This window comes from Trachypithecus francoisi, unplaced genomic scaffold (assembly GCF_009764315.1).
Source record: "Trachypithecus francoisi isolate TF-2019V2 unplaced genomic scaffold, Tfra_2.0 Lachesis_group15, whole genome shotgun sequence".
In the NCBI taxonomy this organism is placed as follows: Eukaryota; Metazoa; Chordata; class Mammalia; order Primates; family Cercopithecidae; genus Trachypithecus; species Trachypithecus francoisi.
The window spans coordinates 86,059,361-86,078,349 of NW_022681460.1; the positions used below are offsets into that span (position 1 = coordinate 86,059,361).

Sequence of the window (18,989 nt, forward strand, 5' to 3'; positions counted from 1 at the left end):
ACAGAAAAAATAATTCTATTCTACAGATATCATGGAACAAAAACTCAGACATTAAACCAAAGTGCTGATAGGATAAATTATGTTAGGATCTACTGAATAATAGGGCTAAATGATTTTCCTGGGGAGTAGTATACTTTATAGATATGAACCACCTTGAGGAATTGATGGAAGCAGATTGAACATTTTTAAAATAAGAAAATGAACAGCTAACATTTTGCCTTTTTAGTCCTTTTTATATCCATATCGAGTAGCAGTAAAGCAGGCGGTGCTTGCTTATGCTTTTGTTTCACATTTTATGCTTTGTATATGTGTGCAGGGTGGGAAGGATGAAGTTAAAAATTAATCATTTTTATATTGTTAAAAAATGAGAAAACAAATATTTAATGTTAATTTATAATAAATCGTGTGTCTGATATGATGTCTTATATTTATAGCAGTCTTGGAATCTTTAGTACTTGAAAAGTAAAGTTGTTATTTTTTCTCCAGAAACGTGCTAAGGGACAAGTGTTATTTGACAAAGTGTGTGAACACCTCAATCTCTTGGAGAAGGACTACTTTGGACTTTTGTTCCAGGAAAGCCCTGAGCAGAAAGTAAGTGATTTCAAGTTTATTTGTCTCTTTTTAGAACATAATGTGTTTTTCTATTAACCAATTTATCTCAGTTTAAAATTCAGCTTTAAAATAACTTAGGTGTTTATTATGACTTCACTGTGAAATTTGGTAAAAACTGAAAAACTATCTTGTGTAGAGAGAAACCACCTGTAGCTTTTTGGCGTGTGTGTATTTGTGTGTGTGCATGCACGTGTGTACATGCTTTGCACTTACGTCATACGCAGACAGAATAGAATGTCATCAGTGGAAAATTGATGTTCTGGCATAAAGAGAACACAAACTAAATGATATTAATCACTTTTGGTTCTCAATCACTCAATCTCACCTTTTGGTACTAAGTGAAGCTGGTCACAGCAGCTCAAATTGTGCAGTCACCTGTATGCTAGGTATTAAAGCATACCCAAAAGACAGGGAAGGCAGCGTATTGGAACGATTCTGTCTAAGGATACCAAGAACACTTGATCACAGTGAAAGGGATTACTCTCCATGATCTAACATTCAGATCACAGTCAGTAGAACAGAGCAATCAATAGAAGAACAGAAGTGTGAATTTTATTTGCCTACGTTGCTATCATTGTTAGTATTTACATGTCCTACTAATGAAATATAGGATAGTAAGAGTGATAATTATATATACTTTAAGTTTTCGCAACTTGCTTAGCTTTAAATACTTGATATCTAATTTGTGGTTTAATTCCATGTTTAAACTAAAGACAATTAAATTGCATGCGTGCCTGCTGAATAGTACATGAGTATTCTTAATAGAACTCTGTTTAGAGTACTGTTCTCAGACATAATAGCACATTTGACTAAATAAATTAGGTTTTTTAGACTATAAATTATAAGATAGTCTTGATAATGTTTCCTAAAAGCTGCAAAAGAGAAAGTGGTGGGAATTTGGCTAGGATTACCTACTTTTTTCTGAGATTACCTACTGGTAGATTCATAGAAGCATGTCATATAATCTTTGTAAAGTAGAGGGACAATTGAGTATGTTGTACAATATGTGGGATCACATGTTCTATTAGTAGGCATAGGATATACTACATTAAGAAATCTGGGCTAAGCGCAGTGGCTTATGCCTGTAATCCCAGCACTTTGGGAGGCGGATCACTTGAGGCCAGGAGTTCAAGACCAGCCTGGCCAACATGGTGAAACCCTGTCTCTATTAAAAATAAAAAAATTACCTGGGCATGGTGGTGGGCACTTGTAATCCCAGCTACTCGGGAGGCTGAGGCAGGAGAATCGCTTGAACCCAGGAGGCAGAGGTTGCAGTGAGCCGAGATCACGCCACTGCAGTCTAGCCTGGGTGACACAGCGAGACTCCGTCTCAAAAAAAAAAAGAAAAGGAAAGAAATCTGATATTTTTAAATACTAGTTTTGCATAAGAAAGAGTAGTATTTATTTAGATAGTAGGATATACTATTTTTTTTATTTTGACAACTCTTAATTTATGTGTCTACTTCATAGCTTTCACTGAATCTCAGACTCATCTACTTAACTGCTTCCTGGATGTGGGAGTTGGCAATTCCCTCTGTCTGTCATGTATACATTTAGTACACACCTTGTTTGTTACTCTTTCTCCCCATTCTAGGAATTCCTTGAGAGTAGATGCCATGCCTTACTTATCTGTATAGCCTCCGTATATGTAGACATTAGCTGCTATTTATTACCTGTGTGTCATATCACACCTATAAGGATGTCCGTTCTCATGAAAATAGAAAATAGCAAGTGTTGGCAAGGATGTGGAGAGACTGGAGATGCTGTGTGCTATGGTTAGGAAGGTAAACTGAATCAACCACTCTGGAAAACAGTGTGGAAGTTCCACAGAAAATTAAAAATAGAACTACTGGCTGGGCACGATGGCTCACACCTGTAATCCCAGCATTTTGGGAGACTGAGGTGGGCAGATCACGAGGTCCGGAGTTCGAGATCAGCCTGGCCAACAAGGTGAAACCCTGTCTCTACTATTAAAAATACAAAAATTAGTTGGGCGTGGTGGCACGTGCCTGTAGTCCCAGCTACTTGGGATGCTGATGCAGGAGAATCACTTGAACCCGGGAGGTGGAAGTTGTAGTGAGCTGAAGTCACGGCAGTGCACTCCAGCCTGGGCAACAAGAGCGAAACTCCATCTCAAAAAAAAAAAGAACTACTACATGATATAGCAGTCCCACTTCTGAGTATATATACAAAATAATTGAAAGCAAGATCTTGAAGAGATATTTGTTTACCCATGTTTATTGTAGCATTATTCATAATAGCCAAGAGATGGAAACAACATTAATGGGTGAATAAAGAAAATGTGGTGTACACATACAATGGAATATGTATGTACATATCAATACATACTCAGCCTTGAGAAAGAAGGAAATCCTGTCACATGTTATATCATGTATTAACCTAGAGGACACCATGTTAAGTGAATTAAGAAAGTCACTAAAAGACAAGCACTATAGCATTCCACTTATATGAGGTATCTAAAGTAATCAGACTCATAGAAACAGAGAGTAGAATGGTGGTTGCTAGGGGCTGGGGGAGGGGGAGTTGGGGAATTGTTTAATGGGTAGAGTTTCAGTTTTGCAAGATGTAAAAGTTCTAGAGATCTGTTGAACAATGAGAATATAGTTTACACTACTCAACTGTACATTAATAAATGGTTAAAATGGCAAGTTTTATGTTATGTGTTTTTTACTACAATTAAAAATAATCCTGTAATCCCAGCACTTTGGGAGGCCGAGACGGGCGGATCACGAGGTCAGGAGATCGAGACCATCCTGGCTAATATGGTGAAACCCCGTCTCTACTAAAAAATACAAAAAGCTAGCCGGGCGAGGTGGCTGGCGCCTGTAGTCCCAGCTGCTCGGGAGGCTGAGGCAGGAGAATGGCGTAAACCCGGGAGGCGGAGCTTGCAGTGAGCTGAGATCCGGCCACTGCACTCCAGCCCGGGCGACAGAGCGAGACTCCGTCTCAAAAAAAAAAAAAAAAAATAATCCCACTACCTGTGTATAAACCAGCGTGCTAACTGCTGAGGCTCTAACTGTAAACAGTGAGAACCTAGACCCTGCCCTCAGAGATGTCCCTGCTTATGTTTTAGTTGAAGAGGCAGAGTGGAAAAGCTAATTCTGCAGTTAGTGAATTTTGATTACTACTCTGCAGGAAAAAGTCAGGATGCTAACAGGAAGACTCTGCGTAGGAGGACATGATGCTTAAGCAGAAACCTCATATGTGAGTGGACTTTCGCTGGGCGATGGGATATGGGAAGCACATACACGAGGCCCTGAGACTGGAGCAGCTGTCTGGTTAAAAACTGGAAAGAAGCCTGGTGTGGGTTAGTAAGGGGAGAATGAGATTAGGCTGGGGAAAGACTGGGTATTAATGAGGCTCAGATCATGCAGGGCCTTTTAAGGCTATATGTTAAGGTTTGGGACGTTTCCTTTTTGCTAAGAAAAATAGCAAACTGTTGATAGGCTGAGGCAAGAATGTGAGACGACCAGTTTTGTCTTTAAAAAGGTCACTTTGGTTGATGGTTGGAATGGGATGAGTGGGGACTTGAGTAGGGCTGTGCACCCAAAGCACAGAAGTAGCCTTGAATAAGGTTATGGCAGTGGAAATAGAAAAGCGAGTGATTGAAGAGAGAGTGAGGAAGGAGGTAGACTCAATCTAATGAATAATTGGACATGAAGAATGACAGATATCAAGAATTAAGGCCTGGGTTTCAGGATGGTTGGAGCTGTTCAGTGAGAAGGGAAGGAGGTCGATTGGGGGTTGGTAGGGGATATCATGAGTGTAGTTTCTGACATATTGAATTTTAGGTTCAATTACTTATGGAAAGAACAAGTAAATAAATGAATTTAGTTTTAGATGTGTCTTAAAGAATGGCAGCTTGCATGGAACAAATACTCCACTCTAGGTATAATCTGTCTTAGCAGTGCAGGGTGCATGGGGTAGTTTCATTTTCTGATGTGAATATCTTATTTGTGTGGAGGCTTGTAACCAGAAGTATTTCTTTGTAACTTACCTGTTTTTAAAAAAATCAGAGGTGGCTTTTACCATACAAATATTCCAAATAAAACAGAAATGGCTGTTAACAGCTAATCATTCTGGTATTCTCACTAGGCAGCAGGCACCTTACTTGTGTTATCTCATGTAGTTCTCAGAATGACCCTAAGAGGTAGGTATTATTAACTACACTTTATAGATGCAGAAATTTGAGGCACAGAGGAAGTTTAAAAAGTCAGCCAAGGTCACCTAGCCAATAAATGTTGGTGATAAGATTCAAATTCAGGCAAAAAACTTAGAAGAAAAAGATACATTTTAGATTTTAGGGAAAATGCCAACAGTTGTAAACCTTCTGTCGGTCAAGGTAAAAATGGGCACAATTTTTCATAGCTATCATAACTGGAAAGTAGAAGAATACCATCTTGCCTCAGAGGAATTTTTCATGTTCTCAAATTCTGAAAGCCACCTTGCAAGACTTTACACATAGGGTGTTGAAGGACATTGTGAGCTGAGTTCCTAGGATGAGTTTCACAGTTGATGTTTCTATTATAGTGCCAACAAATTTAAGGGCATGAGCTAACTTACTGATGGTGATTCTGTGATGGTCCGTGCCAGTGCTGCTCAAAAGAGACTTCTTCCTTTGTGGTAGAATCACCTGGGAGACAGATTTTCAATTAGGAATCTTATTTATCTCTCTTCTTCCTCCATTGTTTGTAAACACACATGCGTGCATGCATGCATGCACATGCATACACACATAGAAATGCACGTTCATTGGGTATGCCTTGATTCCTCCCTTCCCAGTTAAAAAATAGTGCCATTACTATTTAATTTACATATAGGATGTTGAAGGATGTTTTGGGCTGTGCTGCCAGCAGGGATATGTCCTATTCCTAAGATATATTGGGCCAGAAAACAGATTAACCTTTGGTCAAGCTAATACTTTCAAGTATATAGCTTTCCAGTAATCTAATTCAATTCAATGATAGAGCTTAATATACCCTTGTCCTAAATATCAGCTAGACATTTATTAGGGACTAGATAGGAGAGACATTTTCAAGTTTTACTACCTGACAAGGGCCTGTGATATGAATATTTTATATTGTTGTATGAAAGCAGATCTATAAATTTTGGAAATCATATGAGCAGTTTAGTGTTGACATTCTATTAGAGCTATTGAGAATTACGGCCAGTATTCTGGATGTGGGCAGGGAAGGGACATTTTGCACAGAAGAAAAGTAATCGTTCCAGCATGAATGATCATGATGTGAGTGTGGAGTGTCAAGTTGTCCAAAGGGCTGGAGGATGTGGCAGTTCCAGCCTCTCTGAATAGGAAAGACCTGTGAGGGGTAGGCAAGCTGGCAGGGGGAGGCAAGGACTTGTGTTGCAGCTGTGTTTTCTCATGAGCACACTGTTTTAACTTAGACCATGGGTTAATTTGGGGTGACTTTGTGGGGAGTGCTAATGGAGTTTATGGGAAAGCAGCTGGAAAAATAAGTGAAGATCATTCTTTGGATCTTGTATCTCATGCTGAGGAATCTAGATTTTAAGTAGGAAGCAACATAGTCAGATTTGAGTATCAGAAAGAACCCGTTCCTGGTGTGGAGCGAGTTGATAGGGGACTGAGACCAGAGGCAGGAAGGTCAGGAGACAGTTGCAGTAGTCTAGAGATGATGAAAACCAGAGCAGTGGTACTAGGAGTGAAGAGGAAAGGACAGAGATTCTGTGTGGGTAATGTCCGCAGGACTTTGTGACTGCCACCTCTTCGCTATGGCAGCGAGGGGAAAGTTGGGGAAAAGTCCTAGGTTTCAGGGTTGGGTAGCTGGGGAACTTGATGGAGACTTTTACACAGGGACCTGGGAGGAGGAGCAGCAGTTTGAGGTATGCTAGGGAGCAGAGGTGGAATTTAATTTTTATTTTGCCAAGTTGGACATATTCGTAAGCTGTTCACTAGATGATTGGGGATCAGGGAGTAGGTGAAGGATGAAGAAAGTTAGCAGTAAAGAATTTGAGAGGCCAGGTATGGTGGCTCATACCTGTAATCCCAGCACTTTAGGAAGCCCAGGCGGGAGGATCACTTGAGCCCAGGAATTTGAGACCAGCCTGGGCAACATAGTGAGACTCTGTCTCTACAAAAAAATTAAAAAATTAGCCAGGCAGAGTGGCACATACCTTTAGTCCTAGCTGTTCGGAGGAGGGGAGAGGGGTGCTGAGGTGGGAGGATCACTTGAGCCCAGTAGGTCAAGCCAGCAATGAGCTGTGATTGCACCACTACACTTAGGCCTAGGTGACAGAGCAAGACCCTGCCTAAAAAGCAAAAAAAAAAAAGAAATTTGAGAGTGAGTGTAAACTGTTGTTTAAAGAAGTGTTTGGCCGTGGAGAAAAGAACAGTTGGGAGAATGATACTAGAGGATATAGACCTGCAGGGTCCAAGTCTTTTTAGCTAAAGCCTATATACAAAGCATGTGTCTACTTTTATATGTTCATCTTACCTTTCATAAGAGAAACTACCATGTATAATAAGGAATTAGGAATTCCTTATTTATCATTAGTGTCTTTCTGTTAATAAGAATGCTACGGTAGACCCAACCAAATGTACCTTTATCTTTTCTCTTCCTTAATGACCTTAATCTCTCCTTGACTTTAGCCATTCCCTTTCAAGGCCACACACTGGGTCTTGTCATGCAGGACTTTGTGACTGCCACCTCTTAGCTATGGCAGCGAGGGGAGAGTTGGGGGAAAGTCCTAGGTTTCAGGGTTGGGTAGTTGGGGAGCTTGATGGAGACTTTCACACAGGGACCTTGGAGGAGGAGCAGCAGCAGTTTGAGGAATTTTTTTTTTTTTTTAACAAGAGTGGATAACAAAAATTTTCATGGAGAGAAAAGCTACACATTTGTTTGGTTTTAATATTGAACTATATCTCATAGTTGAGACACTGAGGTGAAAGCCTTTTTAGTTCATTCTGAGTATGAAAATCTATCATTGTTAGTGTTAAAGCTTTTTTGATTTCTATTGAGAGTGCTTATATAAATTTTACTATGGAAAACGTTGTTAAAAAAATGGATGTGTTTTAACAAGACACATCCAACAAGAATCTCGCTCCACACCATAAACGGGTTCTTTCTGATACTCACATCTGACCATGTTACTTCCTACTTAAAATCTAGATTCCTCAGCATGAGATACAAGATCCAATAGGCTGATACACTGGGGGAGAACGAGGAACTGCCACATCCTCCAGCCCTTTGGACAACTTGAAACTCCACAAGTTTTCATGATGATGAAATATTTGATACCTGTACTGTCCAGCGTGGCAGCCATTAGCTGCATATAGCCATTGAGCACTTGAAAGAGGGCTAATGTGTCTGAGGAAATAGACTTAAATTTTATTTACTGTAACTAATTTAAATTTAAATAGCCTCATGTGACCAGTGGCTATCATATTGCACCACGGAGAGAGTTTACTGAGAGTTTTGGGGTTGGCAGATTTACTTTGATGGAAATAACTTTGACTTTAGCTATGAGAAAACCCAAGAAAAGTGTATGGTTGAAGAGAGAGGAGAGTGACTATGATGATGACAGTCACGAAGAGGATTAGTCTTGAATAAAGATGTTATGTCATCCTGAGTCTGCAAGAAACAGAATAAGAGGTGGTGCAGTTGTTAAAAAAAAAAAAAATCTTAGTTGAGCAAAGTGTAGCCTCAAATCTCTGTGAAATAGAGAGTAAAAGCATTTGCTTAAGAGTGACGAGGGTAGCAGTGGGACAACAGAAGAAGCCAACCAAGAATTAGTAAGTGCATTGCTGTTAACAGTTCTTCTGAGATTGGGGGGTCATACAATTGGGATGGCAGCAGAATATATTTGTGTGTGTTTTTCTCTAATTGCCATTAGCAACTTGAGTATCATAGTTGAGAAATGGAGTATTAGCAGAGTTCTCAGTTGACTGTGTTCATGGAGGCAATAGTAAGAGGATGACGGATTGTGAAATCTGGAGTTGCTGATGAGATGTAATTAAGCTGATTATTCACAGGGTCACAGGAAAGAAAATTACTGAAGCTGTAATAGGCTGATACACTGGGAGAACATGGCTGGGGCAAAGGATGAATGTTCAAAGATGTTGAAGAGTAGGTACAGTGGGGATACATGAGTAGAAAATTAGAAGGAGAGGAAATGACTGCATCTGAGAATGGGCTGATGTAGTCTAATGAGGTGAAGAGCTATGTGATGATGACAAGACCCAGGGTGTGGCCTTGAAAGGGAATGGCTAAAGTCAAGGAGAGATTAAGGTCATTAAGGAAGAGAAAAGATAAAGGTACATTTGGTTGGGTCTACCGTAGCATTCTTATTAACAGAAAGACACTAATGATAAATAAGGAATTCCTAATTCCTTATTATACATGGTAGTTTCTCTTATGAAAGGTAAGATGAACATATAAAATTAGATACATGCTTTGTATATAGGCTTTAACTCAAAAACTTTGGGAACTTAAGAATGAGGTGTCCTTTCTGAGACATTCACTTTTCAGGAGTGAATACTTAAATATAATTAGCAATATATTTAATTATTTATATATAATCTAATTTGCTATTACTTTTGTATTGTGTAATTTTTAAAAATTTCTGCTTGTGTAGACAAAATCTAGTACTCAAGATATCTAGGCAAAACAACTCTTATTCTTCCAGTATAGATTTGTATGGTATCCTATTTTTTTCCCATAGAAATTTATTGCTGTTATACTAACTCAGCTCAATTAGTCCTACTTTGTTTAAAGCCCATGCAGTTTTAACAGCAGAATATAATGATGTAAGGATCTTTCTTTTTCATGCTGAATATTATCTGTACTTATGGGAAATTTTGATATTTATTTCAACCCATTAGAAAGTAAAGGTGAGTGAAAACCACAATTATTTGTATAAAAAAATTTTCATGGAGAGAAAATCTACACATTTGTTTGGTTTTAATATAGTACTACATCTCATGGTTGAGACACTGAGGTGAAAGCCTTAGTTCATTTTGAGTATGAAAATCTGTCATTGTTAGTGTTAAAGCTTTTTTAATGTCTATTGAGAATGCTTATATAAATTTTACTGTGGAAAATGTTGTTAAAAATATGTGGAATCAAGCAGCATGTTTGTTCAATATGGAATTCCAAGTCCATATAGTTCTTGTATTCATGTCTAAATGAAACCATCGTTAAGGGTTTTGGACTCTCTTTAAAGGGAAAAATACTGTCTTGAATTTTGATGTTAATAGTTTGGCATTTGGCCCAAAATGACATTATAATGTCATTTTGCTGCACGCTATATTGAAAAAGGAGCTTGTTAGAAGTGTAGTTGATATCCACGGCTAACTTTATGAAAATTAGTTGAAGCAGTCACCTAATAGACCATTTCTTTCCAGAAACTAGAACTAGAAACTCAAGTGTTAAAGTGTTTGCATATATAAGCTATTCTTTAATAAAGTTCTACATTCAATCCAGTTAAACTTTATAATCACACGTTCTCCCAGATGTGTAGTGAATGTTTCACTGTGATACAGTGCCTGTAACTTTTCTCCTAACACCAGCATGACGGTAGAGTTCTTTTAAACCCAGTTTAAGCAAAGGTATATTAAAGGGGATCTGTTTCAGCACTATAAATTCCTGTGAGAAAAATGCAGATTCTAGACAAAACTACTTTGAATTTTTAACGTTTAGTAATACACTGTGAATTGGATGGAATTCGTTAATTTCTCTTACCTGGCCAAATTAGAGATCATCTAAAGCCAGTGAGGAAGGCATGGCGAGGCATTTGAAGAAACTTCTAACTCTGAGATCTTAGGGTCTAACTTAAAGGGGAATTAAATGAGTGAGATAGATTTTTTTTGGGGGGAAAGGAACTGTTAAAGAAAAAGTTATTCTAACACTTGTTAAAACGGTAAGACAGACTTTATTCAAGACTGTTGCAATAGGTATAAGGACCTTTGCAGTGGGGTTTTGCAGTAGGCAAGAGAGATTGGACTCAACTCCAAATACAACAAGGAAAAGTGGAAATTTATAGTCAAGGAGCAGGGTGGGGGTCAGTAGATGGGAAACTACTAAGAGGAAACATCAGGGGGCACTTAGGGGAATTCTGGCTAAACCAAGCTAACAGGATTCTTGCTGAAGGCAGGTGAGGGTGATCTCATATCACTTGGGGGATGGTGGAGGATGAGGAACCCCATCAGATATCAAGGGTATTTAGTAATGAAGGGTGGGGCCTTCCCACTAAACCAACTAATTAACAGGATTGTTGCTAAAGTTGGATCGTATGTAGATGGACAGAGAAGTCTGAAAGTTGAAGCCTAATTGGGAAGAGGATTCAGAGGAGCCTGACTAAAGTTTGGTCAAGAAAAGACTCTTTGTCTTAACTAGAAGATGGATTTTGTGACTGTGTTTTGGGTTGTTATCCAGGTCAAGCATGGTTGGGACCCTGCTTTGGACAACCGCAGACCCAGACTACTAATAGCATGCTGCCAGTTGATGACTGTGGTTCACCTGACACAAGAGTGTCAGGTGAAAGTGGTTAGCAAGTAGAATAAAAAGACCCGGTATTCTTTGGTACAGCTACTTATTGTGATGGGGAGGAGTTCAAAGGAACACTTAGATATGGTAATGTGGAAACTGTGCCCTGCTAGGGCTTTCTGCAGGAAGCTGTCAGTCATTAGTGAAGGCTGACAAGCCAGCAGGACTTGAAAATTGTCTCTCTATATAGAGCTTTCAGGAAAAGAAAGTGATTTCTACATAAAAAGAACTCTAGGGCTATCCTACTCAAAGAGTGGGCCAAGGACCAGCAGTGTTGACACCACGCAGAATCTTCTTAGAAATGAAGAACTCCAGCTGTCACCCTAGACCTGCTGAAATAGATTTTATTTTGGCTAGATGTTCAGGTGATTCAAATGCACCTTTAAAGTTTGAGAAGCACTGATGTAGGGCTAAACTGTTCTTTTGATGTAGCAGAGAGCATTACAGGAGTTTGAAATGTCATGAAAGCCACGGGAGGAGGGGAGTCCTAGTGAGCCCATGTGGTTCGTGGTCCCAGAAGTGTTCAAATATTCATAGCCACAGAGGCAAGAGTTAGGCCATTCCCCAAATATGGACATTTGGACCATATATTCTGAGGTTCTTTCTAACACTGGTATTCTATGAATATGAATACAGTATTAGGATTCACAATTAAGCTTTTTTTTTTTTTTCCCCTAGATGTTTCTGTCACTAGAGCATAATTAATAATCATCTTTAACACTTTTTCTGGGAACCCATAATGAAAATGTTGTAGGGGAAATGTTGCAAGACAAGACTTTCATCCTCAGATTTGTAGCGGATAAAGAGTAAGATTAAGAAGATTCTCTAACTAATAGAAAGACTTTAGTGTAAAATACATATAAGTACAGCTCTTCACTGTGCTGCTTAAAAAAAATTTCTGTAACCTTTTAAGGCAGGAAAAAAAATCCCACCTATTTTTGTGCCTTGGATTCCTTTGGCAGTCTGCTGAATTCTATAGGCTGCTTCTCAGAACAGTGTTTTCAGTGTATAACTTTAATAAAGTACACAGGGCTACAAAGAAAGCCAGTGACTAAATAACATTCCCAAAATAGTAACATAAAATTTGAGACAAAGTAATGAGTATGTGTATTAGTCCATTTTCACACTGTTAATAAAGACATACCTGAGACTGGGCAATTTACAAAAGAAAGAGGTTTATTGGACTTACAATTCCACATAGCTGGGGAGGCCTCACAATCATGGCAGAAGGTAAGGAGGAGCAAGCCACATCTTACATGGATGGCGGCAGGCAGAGAGAGAGCTTGTGCACAGAAACTCCTGTTTTTAAAACCATCAGATCTCTTGAGACCCATTCACTATCATGAGAACAGCATGAAGATCCACCCCCATGATTCACTCATCTCCCACCAGGCCCCTCCCACAACAAATGGGAATCATGGGAGCTACAAGATGAGATCTGGGTGGGGACACAGAGCCAAACCATATCATTATGTGTTTTTATTTATATATTAATCATCAGTATCAAATCTAATAGCTACTGTGATTTCAAAATATTGGCTAACATAAATGGTCTTTTAAGATTTGCGGCTACTACAATGTGATGTGGAAATGTTTTTGATTTCTGCAGGTGACAAAGAGGTTCTGCTGATATTAACCAGGTTTTTTTCTACTATCTTCCTAATTGACAGTGATGCCAAGTTTCAGTTACAAGTTAGTAAAAATAAAGATGTAGCGTTTTTCCCCAAACTTGAGTTCATTAACTCCCGATTTCATGTTTGAAGGTGATTTAACGATACTTGATATTCTAAGGCCACATTTTAATTTTAGTTTACTTCTGATGGAAGCCCGTTTTAGGATTCTTTGTAACTTTTACTATTAGTCTCTTATTTTACCTGATGTTCATTCAGGAGATAAATATTTACTGTGTTCATGTTTTGGGTTTGGAGTGGGGAGTGGAGAGGGGAAAGTAAGGAGGATACTGAATTGAGTGAGTGACTGTTCCTGCCCTTAAGCAGTTGGCAAAATCCTTGTTTTTTTTTTTTTTTTAATAAACCAAGATAAATTTTATTGAAAACTGATATAGGTCAGCTCTTGAGTTTTGCATGGTTGCTTACACCTTAATGTTCGGGAAACATCGAAAAAATCCGTGTCTTGCCTGATCTTGAATTGCCTGAAACTGTCACTTTCCTGGGTTCCTTCCCTGGAGAATGTTTTAGGCTCTTCCAAGGGGTTGTCCATGGACAAAGCTGTCTTTTAAAAAATTTGCCAGGTGGGTTTTTACCACTGGTCAAAATGTAGAAAAGCTTAGCTGTATAATACTTTAACATGTACATAGAAGCTCTTAGACTAGTCATATCTGTAACTATTTTCATGAGAAGGCATCATGTTATTGATGTCTTCGTTTCCAAGAAGAGTCTTTTCTGCAGTAAGGCAGCTTTATATAGAAAGGACTGACATGAGACATTTTCTCTAAGGAAAAGGGGTTTGGATTTCATTTCATCTCACCTGTGAATACAGTGACTCTATTTGGCGAACCCAAAGTCGTATTAACTTTTTGTGGGTGAAATATTCATGTAGAGATTAAATTATTTAATGTATATAACACATCACCTATGGAAATATAAAATTATGTGAAGAAGAGATATATACCAAAAGATGATAATTTAGTTTTATTATTGCAAATAGTGATCTACTGATGATGATCTGCTGGGGAAAGTACTTGTGTGCATATTTATTCTTCAGGAATGAATATTGTTTGAAAAGAACTACCCTGTGAGGTAGATATTGTGATCCCCATTTTGTGTTTGAGGAAATTGAGGCTTAAAGAAGCCAAGGAATGTGCCCAAGTTAGGGTTGATAGAAAACCAGAATTTGACTGCGTGTATTTCTGATTCCAAAGTTTATATATGTGACTGTAGCAGACGAATCTTTAAGTCTAAAACCTGGCAATGAATACTGTAATATATCATGTGGTGCGGGCGGTTGTTGTATGTTGTGCACACACACCCTCATGCATTTTTCTCATTCTCTGATGGCATTTTCCATCTTTTTGCATCTGCTTCTTGGTCTGCCCAGCCCTCCTCCTTAAGTGTCAAACTAAGAAGTTAATTTTTATTATTTACTGTATTTATTTAAAAGTTTTATTTATTATTTCTTCATAACCAATAATGCAGATCATTAACTTGTATTTCTTTTAAGTCATTTAAGTCATTTTTTTTTGACTTAGGAATTTATGATACTGTACCCTACTTACCATCTAAGTACTCATTAGAGATACTTATTCTAGTAAAAATAAATGTGATAAAGATAATATAACTTGTGATCATTTAAGATGATCACAGTGTGGAAAGGAAGGAGGCAAGCAATGGGCATGTATCAGTCAGCAGGTGTTAATTTAGTGCTTACTGGTTGCCTAAAACTGTAGTAAGTACCCTGGAAGATGTCAATAATGTGGTCTGTTCCAGCCCTTGCAAAGCTGTAGTACTGGGCAGTGAGAATACGGCCTAATGCTTGGCAGGAATGGAACTTAACAGTGTGAAAGTGAATGTGGTTAGGAAAGGGAAAACCAGGTGAGGAAATCGTGCTGCTGTGTGATCACATCAGGTAAACTCCGCCCACGTAGTCTTTGGATGGGGTTGAAAGTAAGCCATTTCAGCCATCAGTAATCTGACAGTGCTGTGGAAAGTGGCCTGAGAAGGACACCAAGTCTGAATTTGGCTGGCTGACTTTTCACTCATATTGCTGGGTTTATAGAGCTGACTCTCACCATGCCCTGTAGAAACTGTTAGGTAATTTGTATAAGGGCTGGGTGCTTTAAGTGAGAATAGAAGATGCCCGGTGGCTGGGACACAGGATTAGTCCCTGGGGTGACAAGCTTCCACCATCTTCTGGAACAGAAAAGGGTCCTTTGTTGCTCTTCTGTATCAGGGATCTGTATCACTGTTGGAACTTAATGAAACTGGGGATTTGGAAGGGTCTATCTTTAAGACCAGCACTTTCTCCTCTACTGTCTTCTTTCTCTGTGTTAATGTTCTAGGGATTTTTTTTCTTTTCAATTTGACACTATCCAATTCCATTTTTCTTGCTACGGTTGTTCCTTGGGTGAAACTTCCACCGATTTGCCCTTTTCTCACCTCTCTCCCAGCCTCCAGCCAGTCTGGGCTAGCTGAATGATGTGTTTTTTCATTCTTGTGCACTCATCGAGGCTGGCCATTTGTGAGCCAGCTGTTGGGTGGGACAGCAGCTGCAGTGCATGCAAACTGAATGGCAGGCTGTCTTGTGAAGGGAGAATTAGAGCTGCTCCCTCACATGGCACTGGAGGCACCCTTAGAGAGGCCTGCTGCCCCTCGCATCAGTAGTGCCTGCAGCTGGGACACCAGTAATATGAAACTAGACCATGCTCTGGTAGCTCTTTATTGAGAGGTTTGAATATAACCAGTGTTAGAACAGAGCCATGCACACCTTGGATCCTTGCTACCCCGAGTGCGGGCCATGAACAGTAGTGGAACCCGAGGGGCCATGCAGCTCTGCTTTCACAGCATCTTACTGTTTTACTTTTTAATAGTGTCAGTTAATGTTCCATTATACCATTTTAATATGTTATTAAGATAGGTTATTTTCTATGTACTAATAAGCATTTTAATTGTTGGCTTTATATATCTGAATAAAATTCTGTTTAAGCACAGATCTTATAACAGTGGTCCGCAACCTGTTTGGCAACAGGGACCGGTTTTGTGGAAGACAATTTTTCCACAGACCCGGGTGGGGGTGAGGGAATGGTTTTGGGATGAAACTGCTCCACCTCAGATCATCAGGCATTAGTCAGACTCTCATAAGTAGCGTGCAGTCTAGATCCCTGTCTTGTGCAGTTCACAATTGGGTTTGTGCTCCTCTGAGAATCTAATGCCGGTGGTGATCCGACAGGAGGTGGTGCTCAGGCGGTAATGCTCACTTACGTGCTATTCACATCCTGCCGTGCAGCCCAGTTCCTAACAGGCCACGATCGGTACCAGTTCATGGGCTGGGGGTTGAGGACCCCTGTTATATTATTTTGGACACTGCTTAGAATGAATAAAACTACTAGACTCATTTATTTGAATTAGTTTATTGTGCCACAAAAACTGCAGTTCTCCTATGTTAGTGATAACTTGAGGACAGAAAAATGTAAATATAAAAATATAAACAAAAATCTAAATTTTTTAATTGGTCTTTTGCTTATAGCTTCGAAAAACAAAAATTTTGTGTCCTTGGGTGGTTAAAACCTAGTGATTTAAATTTGGTCTTTTGTGCTTTAAGATGCTATAATAGTTTCCTAGTATTTTTCTTAAAGCTTTCTTTTTTGTGGTTAATTGGAGAGTTTATTTAACTTCCATTGGTTGTAACTATTGACCTGTTTTCTTTTTTTAAAAAAAAAGTATTGTTATACTTTAAGTTCTGGGATACATGTGCAGAATGTGCAGGTTTGTTCCATAGGTGTACACGTGCTGTGGTGGTTTGCTGCACCCATCAGCCTGTCATCTCCATTAGTTATTTATCTTAATGCAATCCCTCCCCTAGCCCCCAACACCCTGACAGGCCCTGGTGTGTGATGTTCCCCTCCCTGTGTCCATGTGTTCTCATCGTTCAACTCCCACTTATGAGTGAGAATATATGGTGTTTGGTTTTCTGTTCCTGTGTTAGTTTGCTGAGAATGATGCTTTCCAGCTTCATCCATGTCCCTGCAAAGGACATGAACTCATCCTTTTTATGGCTGCATAGTATTTCATGGTATATATGTGCCACATTTTCTTTATCCAGTCTATCATTGATGGGCATTGGGGTTGGTACCAAGTCTTTGCTACTGTGAACAGTGCTGCAATGAACATACGTGTGCATATGTCCTTATAATAGAACAATACATAATCCTTTGGGTGTATACCCAGTAATGGGATTGCTGGGTCAAATGGTATTTCTAGTTCTAGATCCTTGAGGAATCACCACACTGTCTTCCACAATGGTTGAACTAATTTACACTCCCACCAACAGTGTAAAAGTGTTCCTATTTCTCCACGTCCTCTCCAGCATCTGTTGTTTCCTGACTTTTTAATGATCGCCATTCTAACTGGCGTGAGATGGTGTCTTGTTGTGGTTTTGATTTGCATTTCTCTAATGACCAGTGATGATGAGCTTTTTTTCATATGTTTGTTGGCTGCATAAATGTCTTCTTTTGAGAAGTGTCTGTTCATATCCTTCACCCACTTTTTGATGGGGTTATTTTTTTCTTGTAGATTTGTTTAAGTTCCTTGTAGATTCTGGATATTAGCCCTGTGTCAGATGGATAGAGTGCAAAATTTTTTTCCCATTCTGTAGGTTGCCTGTTCACTCTGATAATAGTCTTTTGCTGTGCAGAAGCTCTTTAGTTTAATCAGATCCCATTTGTCAATTTTGGTTTTTGTTGCCATTGCTTTGGTGTTTTAGAAACGATATATTTGCCCATGCCTATGTCCTGAATGGTATTGCCTAGGTTTTCTTCTAGGGTTTTTATTATTTTAGTCTTACATTTAAGTCTTTAATCCATCTTAAGTTAATTTTGTATAAGGTGTAAGGAAGGAGCCCAGTTTCAGTTTTCTGCATATGGCTAGCCAGTGTTCCCAACATCGTTTATTAAACAGGGAATCCCTTCCTTATTGCTTGTTTCTGTCAGGTTTGTCAAAGATCAGATGGTTGTAGATGTGTGATGTTATTTCTGAGGCATCTGTTCTATTCCATTGGTCTATACATCTGTTTTGGTACCAGTACCATGCTGTTTTGGTTACTGTAGCCTTGTAGTGTAGTTTGAAGTCAGGTAGTGTGATGCCTCCAGCATCACAGCATTGTTTGTTATTTTTGTTAAGGATTGTCTTGGCTATACAGGCTCTTTTTTGGTTCCATATGAAATTTAAAGTAGTTTTTTCTAATTCTGTGAAGAAAGTCAGTGGCAGCTTGATGGGGATAGCATTGAATCTATAAATTATTTTGGGCAGTATGGTCATTTTCATGATATTGATTCTTCCTATCCATGAGCATGGCATGTTTTTTCATTTGTTTGTGTCCTCTTATTTCCTTGTGCAGTGCTTTGTAGTTCTCCTCGAAGAGGTCCTTCACATTCCTTGTAAGTTGTATTCCTAGGTATTTTATTCTCTTAGTAGCAATTGTGAATGGGAGTTCACTCATCATTGGCTCTGTATTATTGGTGTATAGGAATGCTTGTGATTTTTGCACATTGATTTTTGTATCCTGAGACTTTGCTGAAGTTGCCTATCAGCTTAAGGAGATATTGGGCTGAGACAATGGGGTTTTCTAAATATACAGTCATGTCATCTGCAAACAGGGACAATTTGACTTCCTTTCTACCTATTTGAATACTCTTTATTTCTTTCTCTTGCCTGATTGCCCTGACCAGAGCTGCCAGCAGAGCAGTCTGAGTAAAGCTTTCTTAAGGAGCAGAAATGAGGGGAAAGTGAAAGGGAGTTCCTCATGATTGTTACTTCCAACTTAGAATGAGATCAAGAAGAAAGAAGGATGTTATATTAAGACCAGGAAGGGAAATATTATCTACAGTCTGACCTTACCTCTCTTTATAATTATAGAGTTGGAGGGAAAAGGAGGATTAAGGAGGAGGAGGAGTTGGTTTTAGGAGTTGAGATAATTGTTTGATTGGTATGTATATATTTTTAGCCATCAGTTTCCAATTTCACACTTTATCCTTCATGATTAAGAACCCATTATTGTCCTTGAAGAGCTCTCATTTCAGTATCTGCAGGGGCTATTTGTTGGCAGTTCTACAGAATAAAGACTGTGTGAAGATATGTCTCATCATTTGGAGAATTTTAGATG

At 39.0% G+C, this 18,989-nt stretch overlaps 1 protein-coding gene across 26 annotated transcripts in view; it reads left to right on the plus strand.

Moving 5' to 3' along the window:
- EPB41L2 (erythrocyte membrane protein band 4.1 like 2) overlaps positions 1-18,989 on the plus strand; it is a 226,669-nt gene that overhangs the window by 138,464 nt on the left and 69,216 nt on the right. For all 26 annotated transcript variants that reach the window (XR_004442980.1, XR_004442981.1, XR_004442982.1 and 23 more), the window contains exon 4: positions 487-591. Coding sequence is in view for 22 of the 26 variants with exons in the window: in XM_033235466.1 (XP_033091357.1) it covers positions 487-591 (105 nt within the window). In the remaining 4 variants the exon portion in view is untranslated. The remainder of the gene's footprint in view (positions 1-486; positions 592-18,989) is intronic.